Source organism: Gekko japonicus, unplaced genomic scaffold (assembly GCF_001447785.1).
Source record: "Gekko japonicus isolate JY-2015 unplaced genomic scaffold, Gekko_japonicus_V1.1 scaffold199, whole genome shotgun sequence".
NCBI lineage: Eukaryota > Metazoa > Chordata > Lepidosauria > Squamata > Gekkonidae > Gekko > Gekko japonicus.
Genome location: NW_015168657.1, coordinates 124,762 through 147,410, shown reverse-complemented (window position 1 = coordinate 147,410; position 22,649 = coordinate 124,762). Strand labels below are relative to the sequence as shown.

Here is a 22,649-nt window from a genome sequence, read left to right as displayed (position 1 = left end):
CTACCTCAAGCTGGCAAACCTAAAATCAGCTTGCCTAAAATATTTTCTATAGCATCAGCACAGAGCCAGTGCACAATAGAAGGAAGAGTGCTAGTATCAGAGAGTGTTAATATCAGAAAGACCTGGATTCAATGATGCTCCTTCGAGGTGGTGTCTCCAAGCCTCGAAGGCTGCCTTGATGGCCAGCAGCTCTCTTTCCCAGATCGTGTAGTTCTGTTCGGCAGCTGTTAACTGGCGCGAGTAGTATGCACGAGGCTGCAGCAGCTGGGATGCTGTATCACGCTGGGACAGCACTACCCCAATAGCTACACTAGAGGCGTCTGTCTCCACCGTGAAGGGTAGCTGAGGGTCGGGATACCGTAAGAGTGGCCCCGTCACAAAGTGTGTCTTCAAGGTAGAGAATGCCTGGTTGGCTTCTGCAGTCCAGCGGAAGGGTTCTTTGGGTTGGAGAAGTTGAGTCAGCAGGGTGGTCAAGGAAGCACAGGCTGGAATGAACTGCCTATAGTAATTAGCGAACCCGAGAAAGCACTGCAGGTATTTGCGGTTCTTCAGGGTCTGCTAGGTCAGAACAGCTTCGACCTTTTTCAGGTCCATCAGGATGCCTTGCGGGGATACTGTGTGCCCAAGAAACTTGACCAAGTGCAGGTCGAAATCAAATTTTTCTAGTTTGGCGTAGAGGCCTAGTCCCATAAGCATTGTAGGACCTGACACACATGGTTTGCATGTTGGGCGGGAGTGTGTGAGTAAATTAGAATGTCATCAAGGTAAATGATGACAAACCGGTTGAGCAGGTCCCGAAAGAGGTCATTCATTAATCGCTGGAAGACGGCGGGAGCGTTGGTCAAGCCAAACAGCATCACCAGGTACCCGTCTTGGCCATAATGAGACCCAAATGCTGACTTCCACTCGTCCCCCAGCTGTATACACACCAGGTTGTACATGCCACGGAGCTCCAGTTTGGTGTAGATCTGGGCCCATTTAAGGCAATCCAGGAGTTCAGGGATCAATGGGAGGGGGTACCGGTCTCTGACGGTGATTTTGTTGAGTGCCCTGTAGTCGTTGCAGAGCCGAAGCGCTTAACTTTTCTTCTTGACGAAGAGGACTGGAGCTGACAAGGGAGACATGGAGGGCCGGATGAGGCCGCGCTTCAAGATCTTAGCCAGAAAGTCCCGAAGAACGGTGCCCCACCGACAGAGGTGCCCCAGGCACCAAGTTGATAGCACAATCATATGGTCGGTGAGGGGGAAGTTGATTGGCCCCCTTCTCCTCAAAGACATCCGCAAAGTCCACGTATTTCTAAGGGAGCTGAGGACTGCCAAATGTGGTGGCAGCCACAAGCGTAGAGGGTGGATCCAGGTGGGGGCATGGTTCTTGAAAGCGTAGCTCATGCCGAGCCCAGTCAGACCCAGGATGAGTGGAAGCGAGGCATCCGTGCAACATCAAATTGGACTTGCTCTTGATGCTGGTGGATCTGGAGGTTGACGGGGCACATCTACTGGGCCCGAGCGGAGGAGGCGCCTATCGATAGCCTCTACCAGCGTTGGCATCTCCTTGGTCTGTACCAGGATCTGGTGCTGTTTGACAAAGGTGGTGTCTATGAAGCACCAGGCTGCTCCCGAGTCCAGCATGGCATACACCAGCAACCAGCGCCCATCTGGTATTTGAAGCTTGACAGGGACTAGGAACGGGCTGTGGTCCTGGGCACGGAGTTCAGAGGACCCAGCTAAAAGCCCCAGGCCAGAGGGTCCGTTCAAGCTTGGGGCTGTTTGTTTGGTTTGAGCAGCGGTGGGCTGAGGCGGGGCCGTTTTGCAGGGCAGCTGGCCAAGAAATGCCCCTCCCTGCCACAGTAGAGGCAGAGGTTTTGAGACCGGCATCTTGCCTTCTCCTCGGGGGTCAGGCGAAGTCATGCAGCTCCCAGTTGCATGGGTTCGCACTTCTCTCCTCTGGTGTTGGAGGTGGCCGGGAATGGCAAGGGAGCCAGGCAGTGGGAAACGGGCAGCAGGCGACTGCTACTTCGGGCTTGGCATCGACTTTCCAGATGGCCATCAATGCGGAGGCACAGGGTGATTAGTCCTTGCAGTGTGGGAGGTCATTCCACCCTTGCCAATTCATCCAGGACCTCGTCTGCCAGGCCCTCCATATATTGGTCCATGAGTGCAGTCTAATTCCAGGCTAGGTCTTGAGCCAACAGTTTAAACTCAGTGGAATACTGAGTCACTGAATCTTTGCCTTGCTTCAGGGTCTGGATTTTTCTGTTTGCTGCTGCTGCTTGCTGAGGTTTAGCAAAGCTGGTAGACTGATGAGCAAGGAAACCAGTATAATCAGTCAACAGTGGTGACTAAGCCACAAGTAAGGGTGTGGCCCATTTGGCTGCCTGTCCCTTTAACAAGCTAATGATGAACACACCTTGGTTTTGTTGTCAGGAAAGTCTCTAGCATGTAGCTCAATGTAGAGTTTACATTGTGCCAGAAAGGCCGGAAAGTCCTCCACATTACCACCAAACTTTTCAGACGGGCTTACCAAGCATTTGGGTGGCACAACAGCGGCAGCGGCTTGCTGTATTTGGTGTTGCTGTTGCACGTGAACAACCAGTTGCGTGAGGTGCTGCACCTGGTTGAGCAGGTCTGCCAGAGGTTCAAAGCCACCACTTGCCCCTTTTCCCATCTTGCGGAGCAAGTACATTGGGGTGGAAGCAATCTGTCACGGACTGGGGTGCCAGTCAAAGGGCATCCAGAACAAGCCAAGGTCAGGAGCCAAAAAGACAGTGCAAAGTCTAAAAAGCCAAGCCACGGTCAGGAGCCAGAAACACAGAGCCAAGTCCAAATCACTAATCAGAAATGTAGTCCAAAACCAAGCCGGGGTCAGGAGCCAGGAACACAGAGCCAAGTCCAAAGCCAGGGGGTCCAAAGGTCTAGGTGCAAGAGCCCTCCGTGTTATGTAGGTTTCCCTCAGTTCCGCTCATGATCTTGCCAGATTCGGAACGATAGGAGAAAGGGAGTTCTAACAATATGTTGGATCCCCAAGCATCGAGAATAAATCCACGTTTTCAAGAAAAGCAAAATTTATTTCAAAGCGTTGAAGACATACTCAAACACGTTCTTTGTTAGAACTGGGGATACACAGTTAGGTCAAGCATAATAAAGGAAATTCAAACAGATACAGATCCAATGAATAGCATTCCCGCTGGCGGGCTAATGAAACGGTTGCGCGCCCAGTCCATGGGAACCAGGCAGAACATCAGACAAAACACAGGTGCAGTACTCATGAGAAAAGCAATAGGCAAGCATTACAGCATCTTCTCCCCCACACAACCTCCAGCAGTTATCTTGTGCATTCCAACGCAGGAGCAGGATGATAGAAAACAAGCCGGGTGCAACAGGGAAAGGATATGTACACAGAGGTCACAGAAAACAGAATGGCAGCTTGCTGACATACTGCCCCCCTTAAAATACACTTACAACACACCTCCCGGGTCGGGCGGGAGATCTCCCGGGCTGGGCGGGAGACCTCCCGGTTTGTCCGGGAACCTCTTGTGGAAACTACGGATCAGGTAAGGGGCCCGAATATCCCCTTCTTCCACCCATTCGCGGTGCTGGGGACCGAAATCAACCCATTCGATAAGGTACCAGAGTTTACCACGTTTCAATTTACAATCAAGGATATCAGCGATCTCAAAATGTTCATCCCCTTCCAAAATGACAGGTGGAGGAGGAGTAACTGCTGGTCTCCAGGGAGACGGGCCAGGATCCTTCTTCAACAGGCTCATGTGAAAAACAGAATGCAGAGCACGTAAATTCTTAGGCAAAACAACATCAACCGCCACATCATTTATGACTTTACGCACTTTGAATGGACCTATGAACTTCCACCCCAATTTCCTGCTAGGCCGCAGCATCTTAATGTTCTTGGTCGAGACATACACAAGATCCCCAGGTTTCAGATCAAACCCCACCACCCTACCCTTGTCTGCCTGGGTCTTGTAAGCAGCCTTGGCTGCGTCAAGCGTTTGGCATAGCAGAGGCCATGCATTTTGCAAGGACATACACCATTTATCAGCGCCCCCCACAGGACGTTCCCCCATCCCTTCGAGGAAGGGGAGGGGGGGCTGTCGTAACCAGAAACAGCTTTATAAGGAGACATGCCCGTGGAGCTATGGACAGTATTGTTATAACAATATTCAGCAAGAGGCAACAATTCACACCAATCATTCTGTTGATAATTAGTAAAACAACGAAGATATTGCTCCAGGGTCTGATTAACTCGTTCTGTTTGTCCGTCAGTCTCAGGATGATACGCGCTGCTGAGCCCTTGTTCCACCCCTAAAATGGAAAGAAGTTCCCTCCAAAACTTAGAAACAAATTGGGTCCCCCTGTCAGAAATTAATTTAGCAGGTAATTGATGAATTTTCACCACGTGAGACATAAACGATTTCGCCAACCTCTGAGCTGTAGGCAAGGAAGGAAAAGGCACAAAATGAGCTTGCTTAGAAAATAAATCAACAACCACCCAAATAACAGTGTTCCCTTTGCTCGCAGGGAGGTCAGTAATAAAGTCCATGGACACCACTTCCCACGGTCTCGATGGGGTAGGGAGTGGCTGCAGAAGACCAGGAGGCTTGCCCACTCTGGGTTTAGTCAAGGCACAGGTTTGGCAGGACCGAACAAAAGTCAAGAGGTCTTTGCGCATCTGTGGCCACCAGAACTGTCTGCGGATGAGTTGCAGAGATTTAACAAAACTCCAATGCCCTGCCAGTTTCGAACCATGAGCAGAATCCATCACCTCCCTCCTCATCGAAATAGGCACATACAGTTTGTCTCCAGAATAAATCAGACCTTCAGGGCTACGGACACAATCTGGCAACGCTTTCAGGGAGGCATCATCATCAGCAGTAAAAGCAGACATATATTTCTGGACCCAGCCCCCCCCCCCCCAGGGAAAAGGGAAGGCGAAGTTTCATCAGAGCGCGGAATCGAGCGCGCTTGCGCACGGGTGACCACAGCCCCCCCCAGGTGGGAGGGGGAAAAAACAGAGTCCATGATGATTTCACGCTGACTGTCATGTTGTGGGAGGCGTGAGAGCGCGTCAGCCAGGGAATTAGCCGTCCCAGGGAAATGACGAAGAGTGAATCGAAACTTAGCAAAGAAGTCCGCCCAACGAAGTTGTTTAGCGTTGAGAGAACGGGGGGATTTCAGCATTTCCAGATTTTTATGGTCAGTCCAGACTTCAAATGGCAGTTGCGCCCCCTCCAACCACTGCCTCCAAGTGGAGAGAGCCAGCCGGATCGCTGATGCCTCCTTCTCCCAAATCCCCCAGTTTCGTTCAGCGTCAGAAAACTTTTTAGACACAAATGCGAGGGGGTGTAAACGACCATCTTCCCCTTCTTGCAAAATAGCGGCCCCCATTGCCACATCCGAGGCATCAGTTTGGACAATGAATTTTTTAGTTTCATCAGGGCGCGCTAGCACTGGCTCAGATGTGAACATCAGTTTAAGTTTCTCAAAAGCCTCTGCGCAAGCAGGGGACCATTTAAGCGGGGCGCCTGGTTTCGTAGCATCAAACCCCTTCCCCTTGGTCTTTAGCAAATCAGTCAGAGGAAGGGCAATTTGAGCGAAATTCTGGATGAAATTTCTATAAAAATTGGCGAATCCGAGGAACATTTGCAATTGTTTGCGGGTCCTGGGGGGTTCCCAGTCAAGTACAGCCTGTATTTTAGCAGGGTCCATTTCCACCTTCCCCCCAGAGATGCGATAACCCAAAAAGTCAATGCATGTCTTGTGGAATTCACATTTTGACAGCTTTGCAAACAGGTGGTGTTCATAAAGTCGCTTAAGGACCTGGCGCACCAATTTAATATGCGACGGGAGGTCCTGAGAGTACAGCAACACGTCATCAAGGTAAAGGACCACTCCTTTGAACAAGAACTCATGTAGGACCTCATTGATTAGGTTCATGAAGACCCCCGGAGCCCCTTGAAGCCCGAAGGGCATAACGAGGTACTCAAACTGCCCCAAAGGGGTATTAAATGCAGTCTTACTTTCATCCCCCTCCCGAATGCGCACACGGAAATATGCATCTCGGAGGTCAAGTTTCGAGAAGATTTTGCCCTTGGTGGCCTCAGCTACCAAGTCCTTGATTAGCGGGAGGGGGTAGGCATTGGACAAAGAAACAGCGTTCAGACCCCTATAATCAGTGCACAATCTAAGCCCCCCGTCTTTCTTCTTTCGGAAAAGTACAGGCGCGGCGAAAGGGGAGGAAGCCGGGCGAATGAAACCTCGGGCTAGGTTTTTATCAATAAAGTTCCGCAGTTCAACTTTCTCAGCCGGCCCCATCGCATAGATTTTACCTTTAGGTAATTTACAGTCAGGCAAAAGTTCAATAGCACAGTCAGTAGAGCGATGGGGGGGCAATTCGTTAGCTTCATCTTCGCCAAACACTTTCGCCAAGTCTCTATACTCTCGAGGCAAAGAAGCTAACTCTTCCGGCTGCAAAGCGCCGCAGGGGAACTGTGCGGTCGGCTGGTCCCCCCACGAGTCCAACCAGCAGTGATCTACACATTTAGCCGACACAAATTTGACAACCCCTTCTTCCCACAAGATGTAAGGGTCATGGGTAAACAACCAGGGACTCCCCAGTACTAAGTCAAACTGCGATTTAGGGGTAACAATGAAGGATCTGGATTCCCAATGATCGCCAGCCCCCAACCGCAAAGCCATAGTCTCGTGTGTACAAGGTTCCATGGGTGCCCCATCCATTTGGGTAAAAATGATGGGAGACTTCAAGGGGACTATCCCCGCTTCCAGTGCCAATAACACTCTAGGGCTGATGAGATCCCTCCCACACCCAGAATCAATCAACGCTCTCACCCTAACGTGGGTCCCCAGGAGCGGATTCATTAACGAGACAGTCACGAAAAACAGGGAAGGGGTTTCTCTCACCACCTTGGGCGCAGAGCTAGAATGGCCGTGTCGTTTTGCGCCTCTCACAACAGGCCGTTGTCGTTTTCCGCCGTTTCAGCCACCACCTCCTCTTCTGACTCGGCAGCAGACGGTTCGATTCCCTCCAGGCCTTGGGCCGCCTGCAGAGCTTTGGAGAAACGCGGTTTAGCCATCCCCTTCTTCCCCGTCAGCGGTGTCTTCGGGCTTGGAGTAGGCGGCTTGTCTTTTACCTGACGGCTGCCACAATCCACAGCGAAATGCCCCTTCTCCCCGCACTTGAGACAGAGCCCCATCTTCATACGTAGTTCTCGTGCCGATTCCGACAGGCGTTGAGTCTTGGGTCTGGAGGCACTGGCAGCGGCGGGTCTGTTGGTCGTAGCAGCCAAGTCGAGTTTGATGGTGGTGAGCCGATCTTCTGCATTTTCAGCTTCCTGGGTCCAGGCCATCAGGGAGACAGGATTGACAGTCTTCAGAACCGTTTCTCGGATGTCTGCGTTGAGTCCCAATCGATACATCTCAGCCAATATATGATCAGGGTAGTCTCGGAGCTTTGCTGCTTGCTTGTGGAATTCCAGTGTGTACTCGCGAACCGACTTCTTGTTCTGGCGGTAGGTGCGGAGAAACGCTTTAGCTCTTTGGCTCGCGTTGACATCTTCAAACCTCGCCCGCAGCGCCCACATGAATGCTCGCAAATTCAAAAGTTCCGGACCGCGGTCATTGTGCAGTCCAACATACCATGTGGCGGCGTCTCCTTTCAGTCTCGCCGAGATGACATCAATAAGGCCAGCTTCATTTCGGAACAGGTGTCGGCTCTCTTCTACGAATTTATGCACTCTCACCGTGAAGAAAGCGAGTTCATCTGGGTTGCCGTCAAAGGTAGCCTCCAGTAGATCTTTGGGTCTGGGCCGTGGAGGCCTTACCAACGGTCCCAGCTGACCCGGAACTCCCCTGAGAGGGAGACCCGGACCAACCGGTGGCCCCGCTGGCATTGGCCTCATCGGTGGCGGCAGACCCGGTCCCGGCGGACCCCCCGGCATCGGCTGTTGCACAGGCCCTTGCTGAGGCGGTCCCGCCGGCGGCTGGACAGGCACCTGCGGCGCGGGAACTCCCGGTACTTGCAGCGGAGGTCCCGTCGGCGGCTGAGCAGGCACCTGCGGTGCGGGAACTCCCGGTGCAGGGACAACTTGTTGCTGCGCGGCGTGTGCGTCAAGGAAATTAGCCATTCTAACGTCCATCATTCCCGGCAGAGCTTCCATTACATCCTGGAATGTCCTCAACAAGTCCCTCACCGAGTATTCCAGTTCTGCCAGTCGTTCCCCGGTGGTTTCCTCCGGGATGGGGTCCCGAGGTCGATAGTCCGGGGGTGGGTCATAGTCCTCTTCCGTTTGGAAGGCTCCGGTGCCCTCCTCATCCTCTGCGTGGCCTCGCGGCCCCGATGGCTCGAACATCCACTCCTCGAGGTCTTGCTTGGAACTCCCCTTCTCCGAGGTAGTCCCCGGCTCCGGGAACAATCCCTTGTCAAACAGACTCTCACGTAATCCGCTCCCCCGACGGGAGTACACCTCTCGGGTGCCCTGAGTGTTGTACATAGTCCAGTCATCCTGCTGTTGAGTCTTCCGCGGACCCCAGTGCGAAGGGGTCGGAGGCGGCCAAGACAGATGTGCAGGCAGGCGGGGAATCGTTCCCCCCACGGCACCCTCCACCGAGGCTGCAGTCGTGAACACCAAAGGAGCTCCTGTTAGAACTCTGGGCTGGCTGAGCATCTCCCTTGTAGCCTGGCCTCTCTTCGTCTGCTTGCTAAGTTTTGTCACAGTCGCTCCCTTAAACAAGTCACACATGGGGGTGAGTCAGGAGGACTTTCAGCTTACAGTTCTTCCTTCTTATCTGGGCCAGGTGTGAAGACTGCTGTTACAGGCACTTGCCAGCTATCCTCCTCTGCTGCTTCAGAGGGGCCAGCTGTGGCTTCTGCAGGCTCTGTCAGCTCATCCTCATCCATGCCCATGACACATTTCATGTTTTCCCCTGGGTCCTAGGCTCAGAACACTTAGCATGAGATTTCTGTAATGAATGTCAATAAATCAAAAGTAGGTTTGCAGCTTACAAATACACACCTGAAGAGCATACTCAAGATTCCTGCAGCACAGACATTTTGATGCAATTATTTAGAGCAAGAGGTGTCAGTTTTCAGACACTGTTAAATAAACAAAATATTGCAAGAGGGCTAGTGTTTTAAGCATATTTTATTTAGAGTTTAAAAAATCTTTAATGGTGTTTGTGTTTTTTATAAAGTGTATATCTCCGGTACCTGGTATTAAATTTTATGACACAAATGGCCCAGCCAAACAAGGTCTCTTATATGTCAGATCCAGCCCTCATAACAAATGAGTTCGACACCCCTGCACTAAAACTTCTTGAGCTAAGAATACATAGATATATGAATACCAATTTTAAAAGCATTATATATATCTTGGTTACTTACTTTAGTGACAAACACTTCACTAGAAGCCTCTGCCCAAAGTGCTCTTTGGGGACTTCAGGGATACTCAGCCTTTCTATTGGCTCCTCCTGCAATTGGGCACAGGCACAGGATGAATATATGCAGTGTTTCTACAAAACATGTTATTAAATGACTGACATAAGGAAACAAAATCCCCCGCCGCCGCCGCCGCCAAGACATTAGAACAATTTAATCAGGGTTTAAGGGCATTTGCTGCAACTATAAATATCGGTAAAGGTAAAGGTTCCCTTGCTCAAAAGCCAGTCGAGTCCGACTCTAGGGTTGCGGTTTCAAAGTCGAAGTGCCAGCACTGTCCAAAGACATTTCCATGGTCAGGTGGCTGGCATGACTAAACACCAAGGCGCACGGAAAGCTGTTACCTTCCCACCAAAGTGGTACCTATTTATCTACTTGCAATTTCTTGCTTTCGAACTGCTAGGTTGGCAGGAGCTGGAACTAGAGACGGGAGCTCATTCCGTCATGCGGCAACTCGGGTTTTGAACTGCTGAACTACCGACCTTCCACAGCCTGCAGTTCAGCGTCTTAACCACTTGAGCCACCACAGCTCCTATACACTCGGTAAAGAGATTTAATTTAGGGTGGCCACATAACAATGGATTGAAGGTCTGTAAAACAAATGCCATGAAAAGTAATGCCCAAATGTCAACATTTGTCCTTAAATCATACCCTACTTTAGCCAATTTTATCAACAATCTCATGGAAATAATAATGGTGTACTACATGGAGCGATTCTAAGCAGGTTTACTGAGAAAATGTCCCATTGTATTCAACAGGGCTTATTCCCAGGAAAGTGTTCTTAGGATTGTAGCCATAACTGTGCGCCTGCTTTAAATGTTAAACTCTTTAGGTAAATTGACTCTTCTCTTTATTTCACAGAAAACCTGGCACAATTCACTGGTTAGAACCAAGGTACTTAATTATCCGCATCATGGGCAACATGCATAAAAGAGTCTTACAAAGTCCGACTGGTAAATCAGGAAAAAACAGGTTGCTTACCTGTAAACTGATGATCTTCGAGTGGTCATCTGCACATTCACACCTGTGGTGGGAAAAAGGGTGCCTGCAGCTGACCCATTGGTAACTTAACAAGCCTAACGAAACCTCTTCCTGCGCTCCACTCCCGAGGCACATGTGGGCCCTCACATCGCATACCTACAGGGCGGAGCCTGGGTCTCCCACCAGTTACTTCTGACTGCTGAAAAACCTAACCCAATATCAAGCAGGCTGGGCGGGTGGTGTGAATGCACAGATGACCACTCGAAGATCATCAGTTACAGATAAGCCATCTGTTTACCTTCTTCGTGGTCTCTGTGCATCACACCTGTGGGAGAGTAGCAAGCTTAGGACGTACCAGAGGAGGGTGCTGTCAGCTACTCAGTCAAACACCGAGCAAAAGACCAATCGTCCCACTGCAGCCCCCTGGGAGGACACGAACATCCAGAGTATAGTGATGAATAAAAGTATTTGGGGTCCCCCATGCCACTGCCTTGCAAATGTCCTGCAGCAGTACCCCTTTCAAGAAGGCAGTGGAGGCAGCCATTGCCCTGGTGGAGTGTGCCCTGACGACCCGTGGTAAGGGTTGTTTAGCCAGGAGGAAGCACAGCTTGATTGTTTCCGCAATCCATTTCGAGAGCCTCTGAGCTGAGATGGGTTGGCCTTGCTTCTGTAGTCCATAGGAATAAAGAGATGTGGGTTCTTATGGAACCATCGTGTTCGGTGGAGGTAAGACAGCCCGTTTCACATCTAATGAGTGAAGCATCTGCTCCCCATTGCCCTTGGGTCTTGGAAGATATCCGGAAGCGATATTTTGGAGTGGAGATGAAAATCTGACACCACCTTCGGTAGGATGTGGACGTCCGGACTCAACCTGACCTCATTACTGGAAAAGCGAAGGTAAGGCGCAGAGGGCAACTAGCCCTCCCACCCTTCGCACAGACGTAATAGTGATCAGAAACGCTGTCTTCCATGCAAGTAACCAGACATCACAAGTAGCTAGAGACTCAAACAATTTACCCATTAGTTTTCGCAACACTAGAGGGAGGTCCCAATCTGGGACAGGTGATTTCTGGGGGGGGGGTGCAGATGCAGCAATCCCTGAGGAAATGTTTAGTGTATGGGTGAAAACTGAGAAACCATCTATGGTGTGGTGGTGTGCTACAATGGCTAGTAGGTAGACCCATACCGAGGAATAGCTCAATCCCGCATCAATGAGGAAGAGTAGGAACTCGAACACACAGGAATGCTCACTGGTTTCTGGGGGTCTGTGGGAAGCCATTGAGAACCTCACAAACTTGTTCCATTTGTATTCATAAGAGTGTCTGGTAGATGGCTTCCTGCTATTGAGGATGACCTCCTTCACTCTGAGAATGGTTGAGGAAGATCTTCCATGCCGTGAGCTATAGGTGAAGCATGTTGTGGTGAGATAGGAAAGCAACTGTAGAATGTACGGTGGCACAAGAAGCGTCACTAATTGGTGCTGTCTCGATGGCTGGAAGTGCCGCAAGAACCACATCTGGAATACTCGCATGTGAAGTTTGGTAAAAGGGAAGACCGCTGTCGTTGCTGCCATCATCCCTAACAGCTGCTGTACTGGTAAGGCTGTCGTACACAGATCTACCTGAAGACTGTGAACTGCAGAAATTATCGCTGCGGCCCTTTCCACTGTGAGAAAGGCTCGACTGGCCGTGGTGTCTATAACTGCTCCAATGAAGTGTACTCTTTGTGCAGGTATGAGATGGGACTTCTTGTGATTGACCTGCAGACCAAAGGTGGCTAGCTGATCTACCGTTCGATGGATGTCTCTCTCCAGTTGACTTTCGAGTCTGCCACCAGTAGCCAATCATCTATGTATGGGAATACGAGTGTTCCCTTCAGACGTAGGTAAGCTGCGACAACTACCATTGTCTTTGTGAAGACTCGTGGGCCGGTGGAAATTCTGAAAGGGAGCACTTTGTATTGATAGTGTTCGGTCCCAATCACAAACCTCAGGAATTGTCAATGAGGCCACCAAATGTTGAGATGAAAGTACACATCCTGGAGCTCTAGTGTGGCCATCCAGGCTCCTAGTTTAAGAAGTGGGAGAATATTTTGTAGAGAGACCATTTGAAATTTGTGATAGACAATAAAATAATTTAAAGCCCGGAGATCCATGATGGGTCGAAAGCCCCATCCTTCTTTGGGATTGTGAAGTACCGAGAATACTGAACTGGGGAGGGACAGGTTCGATGGCAGTTTTTGCTAGAAAGTTGTGGACCTCATTCTGGAGGGCCTGGGAAGAAGGGGTGCTGACGAAGTTTGGAGTTGTGGGTGTCTGTCGGAATTCTATCATGTATCCATTGGCAATGATTGAGAGTACCCAATTGACCAATGTTACCATCTGCCACTCTTGAAGGAAAGGGGAAAAGTGTGTTTCGCTGGGGTGGAGGGAGAACGACCCTGTTTGGGTGTCTGTGAACCCTTGGATCTGGGAGTTTGTTGACCCGACTGAAACTTGGGTTTCTTATAAGAGTGTCGGGTGTTCAATTGGGAATATTTTGCTCTCCAAGGTTGTTCTGGAGAGGACTTGGTGTACTGCCTTTTAGACCATGTACGGGACCAGGACTTCTGTTTTGAGGTATGTGTGGAGCCTGTTACACCGAGGTTACGTGAGGTCCTAATACTTTTATCCATGTCTTGCAGGACTGTATCGATTGTACCGTGGAATAGGCCCTGACCATCGAATGGAAGATCTTCAGTGCAAGAACAAGTGTCCTGTGGAAGTGATGTGGAGCGGAGCCAGGAATGTTTAAGCAAGGCTATGGCTGATGTAACTGTTTTAGCAAGGATGTCTACCGTGTGCTTGGAGGAATTTAATTGTTGCTTGGCAAGGACCATGCCTTCTTTTTCAAGGCAGCAGACAAGAAGGTGCTTTTCTTCCGGCAGCACCTGGAGGACTTCAGACAATTGTTCCCAAAGGGAGTACTGATAATGTCCCATGCAGGCTAAATAATTTATGTTCTTAATTCCCAAGGCACCTGCTGAATAAAACTTTCTGCCAAACGCATCCAACGTCTTGCCTTCCTTGTCTGATGGGGCTAAGTGGGTGCATTTGCTCTTGGATTCTGAAGTGACTACAACAGAGTTAGGTTTAGGGTGACAAGAGAGAAACTCAGCACCGGTTTCTTGAATACGGTACATATATTCTAGATGACAAGAAAATATGGGAGTGGAGGAGGGTTTGTCCCAGGGAGCTTTGGCTGCTTGTAGGATCATGTTGGTTACCGGCAAGGAGATAGCTGTGGAAGTGTCTAGTTGAAAAATGTCAAAGACTGAGTCTGTGACAGTCTGTTTAGGTTGGATGACAGAAATGCCAATGCATGAGCCATATGTTTGACCAGTTCCCCACAGGATTTCAAGTCCTCTGACGGTGAAATAGGGAGGTTATCATTTACTCGGTCAGGGGGAGAATCTCCATGTGGAGAGTGATGGTCAGATTCTGGACCCACCAAATTGTTGTCAGAGCAGGACCCAGAAATTTCAGAGTCTGAGGATCCTGGTGGTAAGGTACTGTCTAGTGTGGGTGCTGGTGGAGGAGTGAGCTGTGGTGGGGGCAGAGGAGCTGCTAGAGTATGCCGTGCCTTATGCTTCTTTGCTGGTGGTGCCCAATCCTTCTATGTCAATCACTTCGATGCCGAGGCTGAAGGGATCCGTTTTGATGGAGATCGGGATCGACGAGAGTAGGTTAACTGGGGGACGAAAGGGCATCCATGGCAGTGCTGAGTGTAATGGATACGCCCCACAGATGTATTGCATCTGTCGATGATCCCAGGAAAGCACTGTAGGCATCTGAAATGTTAGTACCGATGGCTGGTATCCTGATGGCGAAAGTTCTTGAGAGCAAGAGCACTCCTTCCGTCGGTCACTGGGACTTCAGTTGCAAGAGGACTCAGTATCAACTGGCCTGGAAATATCATTTGCAGCCAAAGAGTCCCCCAAAGAGGGCTGATGGGACGATCTTTGGGTCAAATTGATCTCTTCCACATCCAATGCCAAAAAACAAAGTGAATGAATTGGAGAGACCACCTGTTCCTGGAAATCCCATTGTTGGATCGGGGAGTCCAAGAGGTGTAGAGGAGGTGCTTCCGATGCTGACAGCTGGGTCGGTGGGGAGCGCTCTGTCGGCGTGATGAAGGACAGTGTGGAAGAGTCCAGCTGAGGGCTGTTGCCTCGTGGTTTAGGTCCAGGCTTTGGTTTATGGACCTTGCCCACTTTGTTGCCTTTACCCTTTCCTGTGTTTCTTAGCAGGGGTTGAGAGAGCTGACTGGGATGTCATATCCAACTGCTTCGATGTTGAGCAGTCGGTGCCGGTGTGTCCCAATGCTGGGGCAGTTGATTTCATCACTGCCGATGGCCCCGGTGTCAAGTTGGGACGGTTTTGATGTGCAGATGTAACCATCGGTGTCAGAGAGAGGGCCGACTCAATCAATGCCGATCTCAGTCTTGCTGCTCGGATTTTTTGAGTTTGTTGAGAAAATTTGGCACAGTGATTGCACAAATCTGTATGGTGGGCTTCCCCCAGGCACGATAGGCACAACGAACATCCGTCTGTGGGGGCGAGCTTGCTTCCACACTTGGTGCAGCGCTTGAAAAAGCTCCAACGCTTTGCCATAGGCCCCACGGAGGGGCATGTGGGGAAGAGAGGGGAGAGTCCCCCCCCTTTTTAATAGTAGACAAAGATCGAAGTATAAAGAGATAAAAGTTGGAAAGTAGAGGTAAGTAAGGCTAATCTCACAGTTTGGAGACTAAGTTCACCGGCCAAGTCTAAGAGCGACTGCTCAGTGCAGCAGTCAGAAGAGAACTGGTGGGAACCCGGGGCTCCGCCCCTGTAGGCATGTGCAGTGAGGGCCCGCGTGTGCCTCAGGGGCGGAGCATGGGAAGAGGTTTCTTTAGGCTTGTTAAGTTATTGATGGGTCAGGCGCAGGCGCCCTTTATCCCCCCACAGGTGTGATGCACAGAGACCATGAAGAAGATCTTTAGCTGTCATAGAAGCTTTTGAGTCCTTAGGGTTATGCAGAAGAGTTTGAGAATGTGGGCAACTTAAAGGCTCAAAAACCAAAGATCTCGGTAGGATTTTCCAGTCTACTTCCCATTTCTGTTTATACTTCTTTAATATTCAAAGTATCTGTGGCAGACTATCAAGGGTTAATGCCCCACAGAGTCTGAGAACCTTTGAGTGACAGGCTATTCAAATGGAATTCCACCGAGAGGGTCAGTTAAGAAACAACAGTTGGGAACTGACAGTTGAAGAAGAGACAGTTAAGCACTGATGGTGGACTGGTAAAGAGGCAAAAGGAGTGAGTATCAGAGAGGATCCCCATTCAAGCCAAAAAGAGAAATTATTTCTAGTTAAGAGAAGTAATCCCTGCCCAGTGAAAACGGAGATAGCTCTTAAGAGAGGACTGATCCCTGGTCTGCGTATGAAGAAAAATCCTGGGAACTGGGTTGTATGTTCCTGCCTTCTAAACCTGAACTGTCATTGAAACTCAGAAACCTTTGCTTGAGTGTTAAAGAAGAAATTGAAAAGTCTCTCCTCAAAGTTTTAAAAGACCTTATTGAATAGCAGAAACACTTACTTGTTGGCAACAAATTATCTGTAGTGTGATTACAAAGTTACCTCAGTTGTTATCATTTATTATCCTCATCCATCCTACCCAATTCCACCTGACCTTTTCTCCTCTAAATTAAATAAAACAATTTATTTATTTCAAACTTCCAGAAGCCTCTTATGTGCCATTTCAGAAGCAGACGATAAGAAGGTGATTTTGGTTTTTTCCTCAGTTCCTTGGGCTGGGCCAGCACCAAAATATATATAATAAAGCAGTCTATGGGACAGCCATAGACAAACAGATAAGAAGAAAATAGATATAGGGGCTGCTCTGCCAGAAAGAAGAAAGACTTGGGAAAATCCTGTGTGTGAGGGAGGGGAGTGGGCGAGATCTCCATAGCATCACATGCTCATACTCTAAATGGCAAGTGCCCAGTAACTTACTACTTAAGTATCATTGTCAAAGAGGACAGGGTGCATGTACATGTGTGTTGATGATCAAAGGACAGGCTAGTCTGAAGAACTCTCAAGTATTCTAACCATACCTCCTCTGGGGCTGGATGCAAGCCAAAAAGTTCCTTGTGTCTGTTGGATTTCCTCTGATCATCATTTTGATGGTCAATTTCTTCATTTGGGGTTCGATCCAAAAGATTTGGAAGTAGTGCATCTGGGAGGGAATTTTTCAGGTCAAAAATACTGCAAGCCCAGCTACCACGTGGCGTATCATCTATGGACATGGACCGTCGTTTAAGATCATCCTGAAATTGAGGAAATTAAATGTGAAAAACATGGCATCTTCCTCTGTATTTAACAAAGTAAACTTAAAAGTGGAAGCCTTATAAGGCACCCTACTTGTTCATCCTGATAACCACTGCCATCTGGAGCTTCATCGGACTCGAAGATCTGCTTCGGTAGGCCTTTTTGTCTCTCCTTCTGCTTGTCTAATGTGTTGGGATTAAATCCTGTCCCCAGCTTGTGATATCTATTCAAAACAAAATATACTAAAGCAATGCCCCCTCACAAAAATAAGCCAAAATATTAAGAATTGAAAGCTTAAGCAACTCACTAAAATGTTAATTACTCTGAACAGCATAATCTTAATGTTCTGATTCACTGAATGAAATATCAAAATTGCAATTTTGGCTCCTAAACTTCAGTGCTCAGCTTCTTTAATTGGAAGCGAGTCTAATAGATTGCAATGGGGGGGTTTACTTAGATAATAGTCTAAGTTGACTATTAAGGCTATCACCTTTCCCTCTTTTAAGAGACATGGATGCTGCTAGCCAGAATCCACATAACCCAAGATACCCTCAAGTGTAACCACTTAATTGATCATCACTAAGATACCTGAAGTGTATAATCATTTCACTGGATATAGTATAATTTAATCTCAGTAAACTGTCTACTTTGAATCATTGATCTACTAGAGACTTTCAGCAAGTAAGCAATCTGACTACTGCTGCTTGCAAGATCATGTCTTACTATTACAAATACCATCATATCTAGTCGATATTTAGGCTTTTTTGATATTCTGTGACTGCAAGCTAGTGGTCTTAAATTTTAAGAATTTTGCATACACATTGGATTCTAATAGTAGCCTATTATTGACATATGAAAATAGGAAATTCCAATGAATGTATAGAACAGCTCTTCAGTGAAAAGAATATGAGGATACTGTCCATATGGGCCTTTGGATCTTGCCCTGTGTGTATGGCTAGAGAGCTACTACAGTATATTAACTTCTTCAACCAGTAAGTCTTTAGGTTATATAAATTCACATATATTACTCTCAAGGAAGAATTTCTATATTTTTGACATATAATCTAGATTATAGGAGAGGGGTGCTCTTATTCCTGAATGTTTCATGAGAACCAGCAAGGATTTCTACATTAAAAAAAAAAAAAATCGTAAAGACACCAGGTCCTTTGCACAAGTAAAAGAAGCCACATGGCTGGATGCTGTATTGTTTTGGAGTTCACAGCTTCAAAGCACTATACCTGCCTGTCACATGTCTTCTTTAAGATATTTAGCTAAGTATGTGTGTCAAAATGCACAAATGCACAAATCAACCCTCTCTTTCTTGTGCTAACAGAGCTAGTGGATTCTACCTCCTTACTGCAGCTCCTCTATGGCACACTGTATGTGCTCTGTGACATGTTGTCCATAGCTTTTCAGTGACCACAGGGGAATGTTGGGATAAAGGGAAGGAAGGGAAAATTGGCCTCCAAAACTGAAGACACTAGTGATTCATAGGATTTAACTCAATGTGACCCCTGAGGATAAAAGAGGAGTGTCCAGAATCCCTGCTACATAGCAACAATCAATAGTCTAACATAAAAGGAAGGAGTATTGTATACACCAAAATAAATCTTCATCTTTTTCAGCAGCACATTACTTAGTATGGCCACCATGGTGTAATCTTCCCAAAATTCACAGTTGTTACTACTGCCCCTTTCACAGAATTGATACGTAAAGGATAAACCTTGTGGAATCTCCCATCTATATCTGATGCTCAAAGCTCTGAGTTTGTCAGCCAAGGATTTATACCTTTTCCTGTCTTGGCAAATGATCTTAAATGGTAGCTGACATGCCCTCTCTTTGCTTCTATTTAACCTATAAAGAGTGTTGTTCACTTGAACTATTAACGAGGAAGTCTTGGAAAACCTCAGGATTTATCTCACACTGAAAATAAATAATTTTTTTAAAGATGGAACTGATATGACACTGAATATTAAGCCGCTGAATGCAATAGATGGCTCAGAAAGGGTTGGTAAACACTTCCTGATGATAGTTTCAGAGGGTAGCTGTCTTGGTCTACAGTAGAACAGCTGGATTCGAGTCCAGTAGTACCTTATCTGACAAAGACTCTCAAAAGCATATATCCCAAAAATCTTGTTGGTCTCTAAGATGCTACTAGACTTGAATCAAGATATATTTTAATACTAATATTAAATCATTTTGCTTTTGAATTGCAAATCCTTAGGATTTCATAATGACCAGGAATATAGCCCCCAAATACCATGCTCTGGGGTTAGAGCTAGAAATGACACCAAAATTAAGCTTACTACTGAAAACAGCAGTTCTATGTTGCAGTCTCCATCCTCTCCCCATAACATAGTATTATAGAAAAGCAATTAACTAAATAAATAACAAATCCCTGAGAAAATACCTAATAGAAACCAGATACATAAAAGTTCAGTGTAGAGAAGACCAAATACTGAAGGATTTGTTGAAAAAGTGAAACTCCTGTGTTCTCAGGAGTTGTTTCTTTTTTCAAGTCTTTCATACATTACTTTTAAATATATTTTACATATTTTTGGCATTTTTTCTCTGCCTCTGTTTTTGCCTTGTTTTATAAATCTTTGTATAGTTACTGTCTTAAGAAGGACCACAGTAGCTCTGTTTTGCAAACCCAGGCCATATGAGTCATTCCAATGACATCCAATGAACTATTTAAATTGTATGTAATCTTTCTTATATGTATAAGACAAGCCCATCCACCTGCTTCCTGCCAAAAAGAGAGACGGGGAAAATACCCACTTTTAGTAGGGTAGCTTCCTCTTCTCAAAAGTCTAAAATATGATGTCCACTGATAAAGCAATACAGTAACATAATTGTTCTGAATATTAATGCATTCCTCCTCTGAAAATGCTGCCCCCCCCCCAGCTCAGCTCAAGGGTTTATTTCCTCTCAAATACAGAAACATGCAACTTACTTTCTGTTCACAATGGCCCAATCTTCTGTGTATTTTCTTACACAATCCCTGACATGAGGGTCCATTTCACTATGGTGAAAAAAATATATACAGAACACTTCTTTCAAAGCACAAAAATCTATTTTTTAAATATTTTAAAGCTGTTAAGACTGAACTATGTTTTTACACTATACTAATAAAAACAGCTTGCATTTCCCAGTTGCTCCTTTCTCTGATTCATAGATTGTTAAAGCACACAAGGGAGAAATTCACTTCCCTCCACATTATGGTATGTATCTTAACAATTACAATAATTATGGAAAACAAGTTAACGACTGAATTTGGCCAGATTCAACAGTACCTGAATATTCGTATACATCACCATACAATATCTGAAAGACTGATAGACAGTGGAAACCAAACCCGAGTTACACCCTTTTAAGTCCATTAGTCAACTGGTGTAGAACGGTGTAACTGTGCTTAAGATCACACTGGCAATCATGTAAGGAGGCTCCTGAAGGCTGGTGGCCCAGAGGTGCAAGTGACCCACCTAGCTGACCAAAACAAGTCACTGCTTCCCTTCAAATGCTTGCCTTCATAGCCCTTGCTGTTCTTTTCCTGCAAGTGCCCCTCCCCTGATGCTTTTTCTACCTTTATGCCACAGAAGATGCTCCTCTTGAAACTGTAGGCTAAGCTGAGTAAAGAAGGAAAGAACAGCAAATTGATTAGGTGATAGGAAAAAGCAGGGGCTCCCATCTGGCGCTTAGCTCATCCTTTCAAGGAGAGCAGTACCTTTCCCCCCGAGGCCATCACAGACTAGGCTCCTGCCAATACTTGCTATCACTATTTCTTATGTAGTTTCCTTTTCTTTCAAAAGCTTTCCCAGGGTAGAGCTGTGAATGGGGAAGGCTGATAGAACTTAAGTTTTGTTCCTGAAATCCACCAGCCATATTTGAAGTGTTCACAAGCTACATACAGCTTCCAATACAGTGATGTTATGAACAATACAGCAAAAGAATTGTGAGATTTCCCTGGCAGGAGGGAAAGCTACACCCCTTCACTCAATTCTCCTATCCCTTTGCCTTGGGAAATACCCCTTCATATATTTTCTCTCTTTGGTACATTGACCAATATTTCTCTTGGTCTCTTTCGTCCCCGACTCCTCAGCACTGGCTTTCCTACAGCTCTGGTTCTTTTTCCTCTCCCCTATCCAATATTTCACAACATTTCCCAAATATATCTCTCTCCTGATCACCCACTGCCAAATACAATGCTTTACCTTTACCATAAGAATTAATGGCAGCTTTTCATTTAGAACAAAAGAAGGGAATGTATTCAGAGTAGGGCTGCCATGTGCCCACTCTGAGCAGACCCCCTATTTTCCCAACACACCTTGCCTGCAAACATTCCAGAAGCCAGCAGCAGAATTTTTTTAAAAAAACTGCCACCAGTTATGGCATGATGGCACTGCCAGGGAACGAGAAATGAAGTCATGCCTCTCTAGGAATCATAGGAAATTCTATGGTAAAACCTGGCAACCCTAATTCAGAGTTATGTAAAAGGAGAGGGGACCCATTCATTATAAAATATGAAGAATGCTTGTACAATTTATCTATTTAATATATATATTTTTCATATTTATCCATACAAACTGTTTTAGCTAAAATGATAAGGTTTCTGTTTCTCCAACCAACCACCCTGTTTCCCCCCAGTGGTTGAATTTGCTTTAAATTTGTTTGCACACTGTCTTCAGCACTGAGAATGGGATTAACAAAAATGGCTGGTTCATTAGATAGATAAACTGAATATTTATATGGCACTTTCAGTGTTAAGCACCTCATATATATTATTTTGTTGCAATGATTATAACAAGCAGTGTATGCTGTACTAGCATTATTGTTTTCGTTTTATAGATGTAAGTGGGGAAGCTGAGAAAGAATAATCTGCCTAAACTCACTTTATGACTTTGTGGCAGAGGTTAGATTTAAACTCATTCTCTAAAGCACTGTGCTACCCCAACATACAGCTACACAATTCAAATAACTATTTAAATTAAGAATGTTGGAATAATAAAATAATATTGGGAACTAGTAGATAGGATGAGTTTCTCTCTCAGGATGAGTAGACAGGACGAGTTTCTCTCTCAGATGTAAAAGCTATCTCCTGGAAGGAAAAATTAGGTCTAGCTCTGTCAATACTTTCACTTGAGTCTTCTCCCTAACCGTGCATACTCATATGTGTTTACAAAGGATCAAGGTGGCAGGCTTTTTTTACTCCTTACCTCTCTTCAGGTACAGCTGACACAAGTGTTCTGCATTCTCGGGGAGTATAGATAACTTCAATATCATCTGAAGGAAATTCAAGCAAGTCTCTCAAAGGACCGGAATCCATTGCAAGTGGATGTGTAAGAAGGTAATCTTCCAAATCCACTGGGTCCACAGGCTCAGTAAGAGGCACCTAAAACAAAACCAAGATAGGTGAAATACACAATTGGTCAAGAAAGAGAAAAAAAAAATAGTAAAAGGATTTGTCCCTCCATTGTCAAAAGCTGGCTTTCCTCCAGGTAAAAGAGCAATACACAATAATGTAAATTTCATTATGAGTTATGTACAAGTGGAGACCCACAAGAAACTTGCGGGATGGTTATCTCATTCCTCACACCTTTGCTTCCTCTCCTCACCCCCTACCTCTCTCACACTATTTCTCCCCCATGCATGTGACTTCCTCTCCTTCTGACTTGTCATCTTTCTCTTTGTTTTCTGCCTCCCCAACTCATCACTCTTTCTCTCTCTTTCTGCCCCCACCCAATCATTCTTTCTTTCTGCCCCCATCACTCTCCCAACCTCCTGCCTGCTTCTTCCCCCACTCCGCAGAGCAGCAGCAGCGGTGGTGGCAGTGCTCCTAGCCACCCACCTGCTT

The 22,649-nt window shown here is 46.8% G+C and overlaps 1 protein-coding gene across 1 annotated transcript in view; it reads right to left on the bottom strand.

Moving 5' to 3' along the window:
- DOCK7 (dedicator of cytokinesis 7) overlaps nt 1-22,164 on the bottom strand; it is a 163,241-nt gene extending 141,077 nt beyond the window's left edge. The window contains exons 1-5 of the mRNA XM_015415227.1: nt 22,012-22,164; nt 19,752-19,820; nt 16,889-17,018; nt 16,582-16,794; nt 9,415-9,500 (exon numbers count right to left, since the gene is read on the bottom strand). Coding sequence (XP_015270713.1) covers nt 9,415-9,500; nt 16,582-16,794; nt 16,889-17,018; nt 19,752-19,820; nt 22,012-22,121 — 608 coding nt within the window. The 5' untranslated portion in view covers nt 22,122-22,164. The remainder of the gene's footprint in view (nt 1-9,414; nt 9,501-16,581; nt 16,795-16,888; nt 17,019-19,751; nt 19,821-22,011) is intronic.
- Between the last annotated feature and the right edge of the window lie 485 nt (nt 22,165-22,649).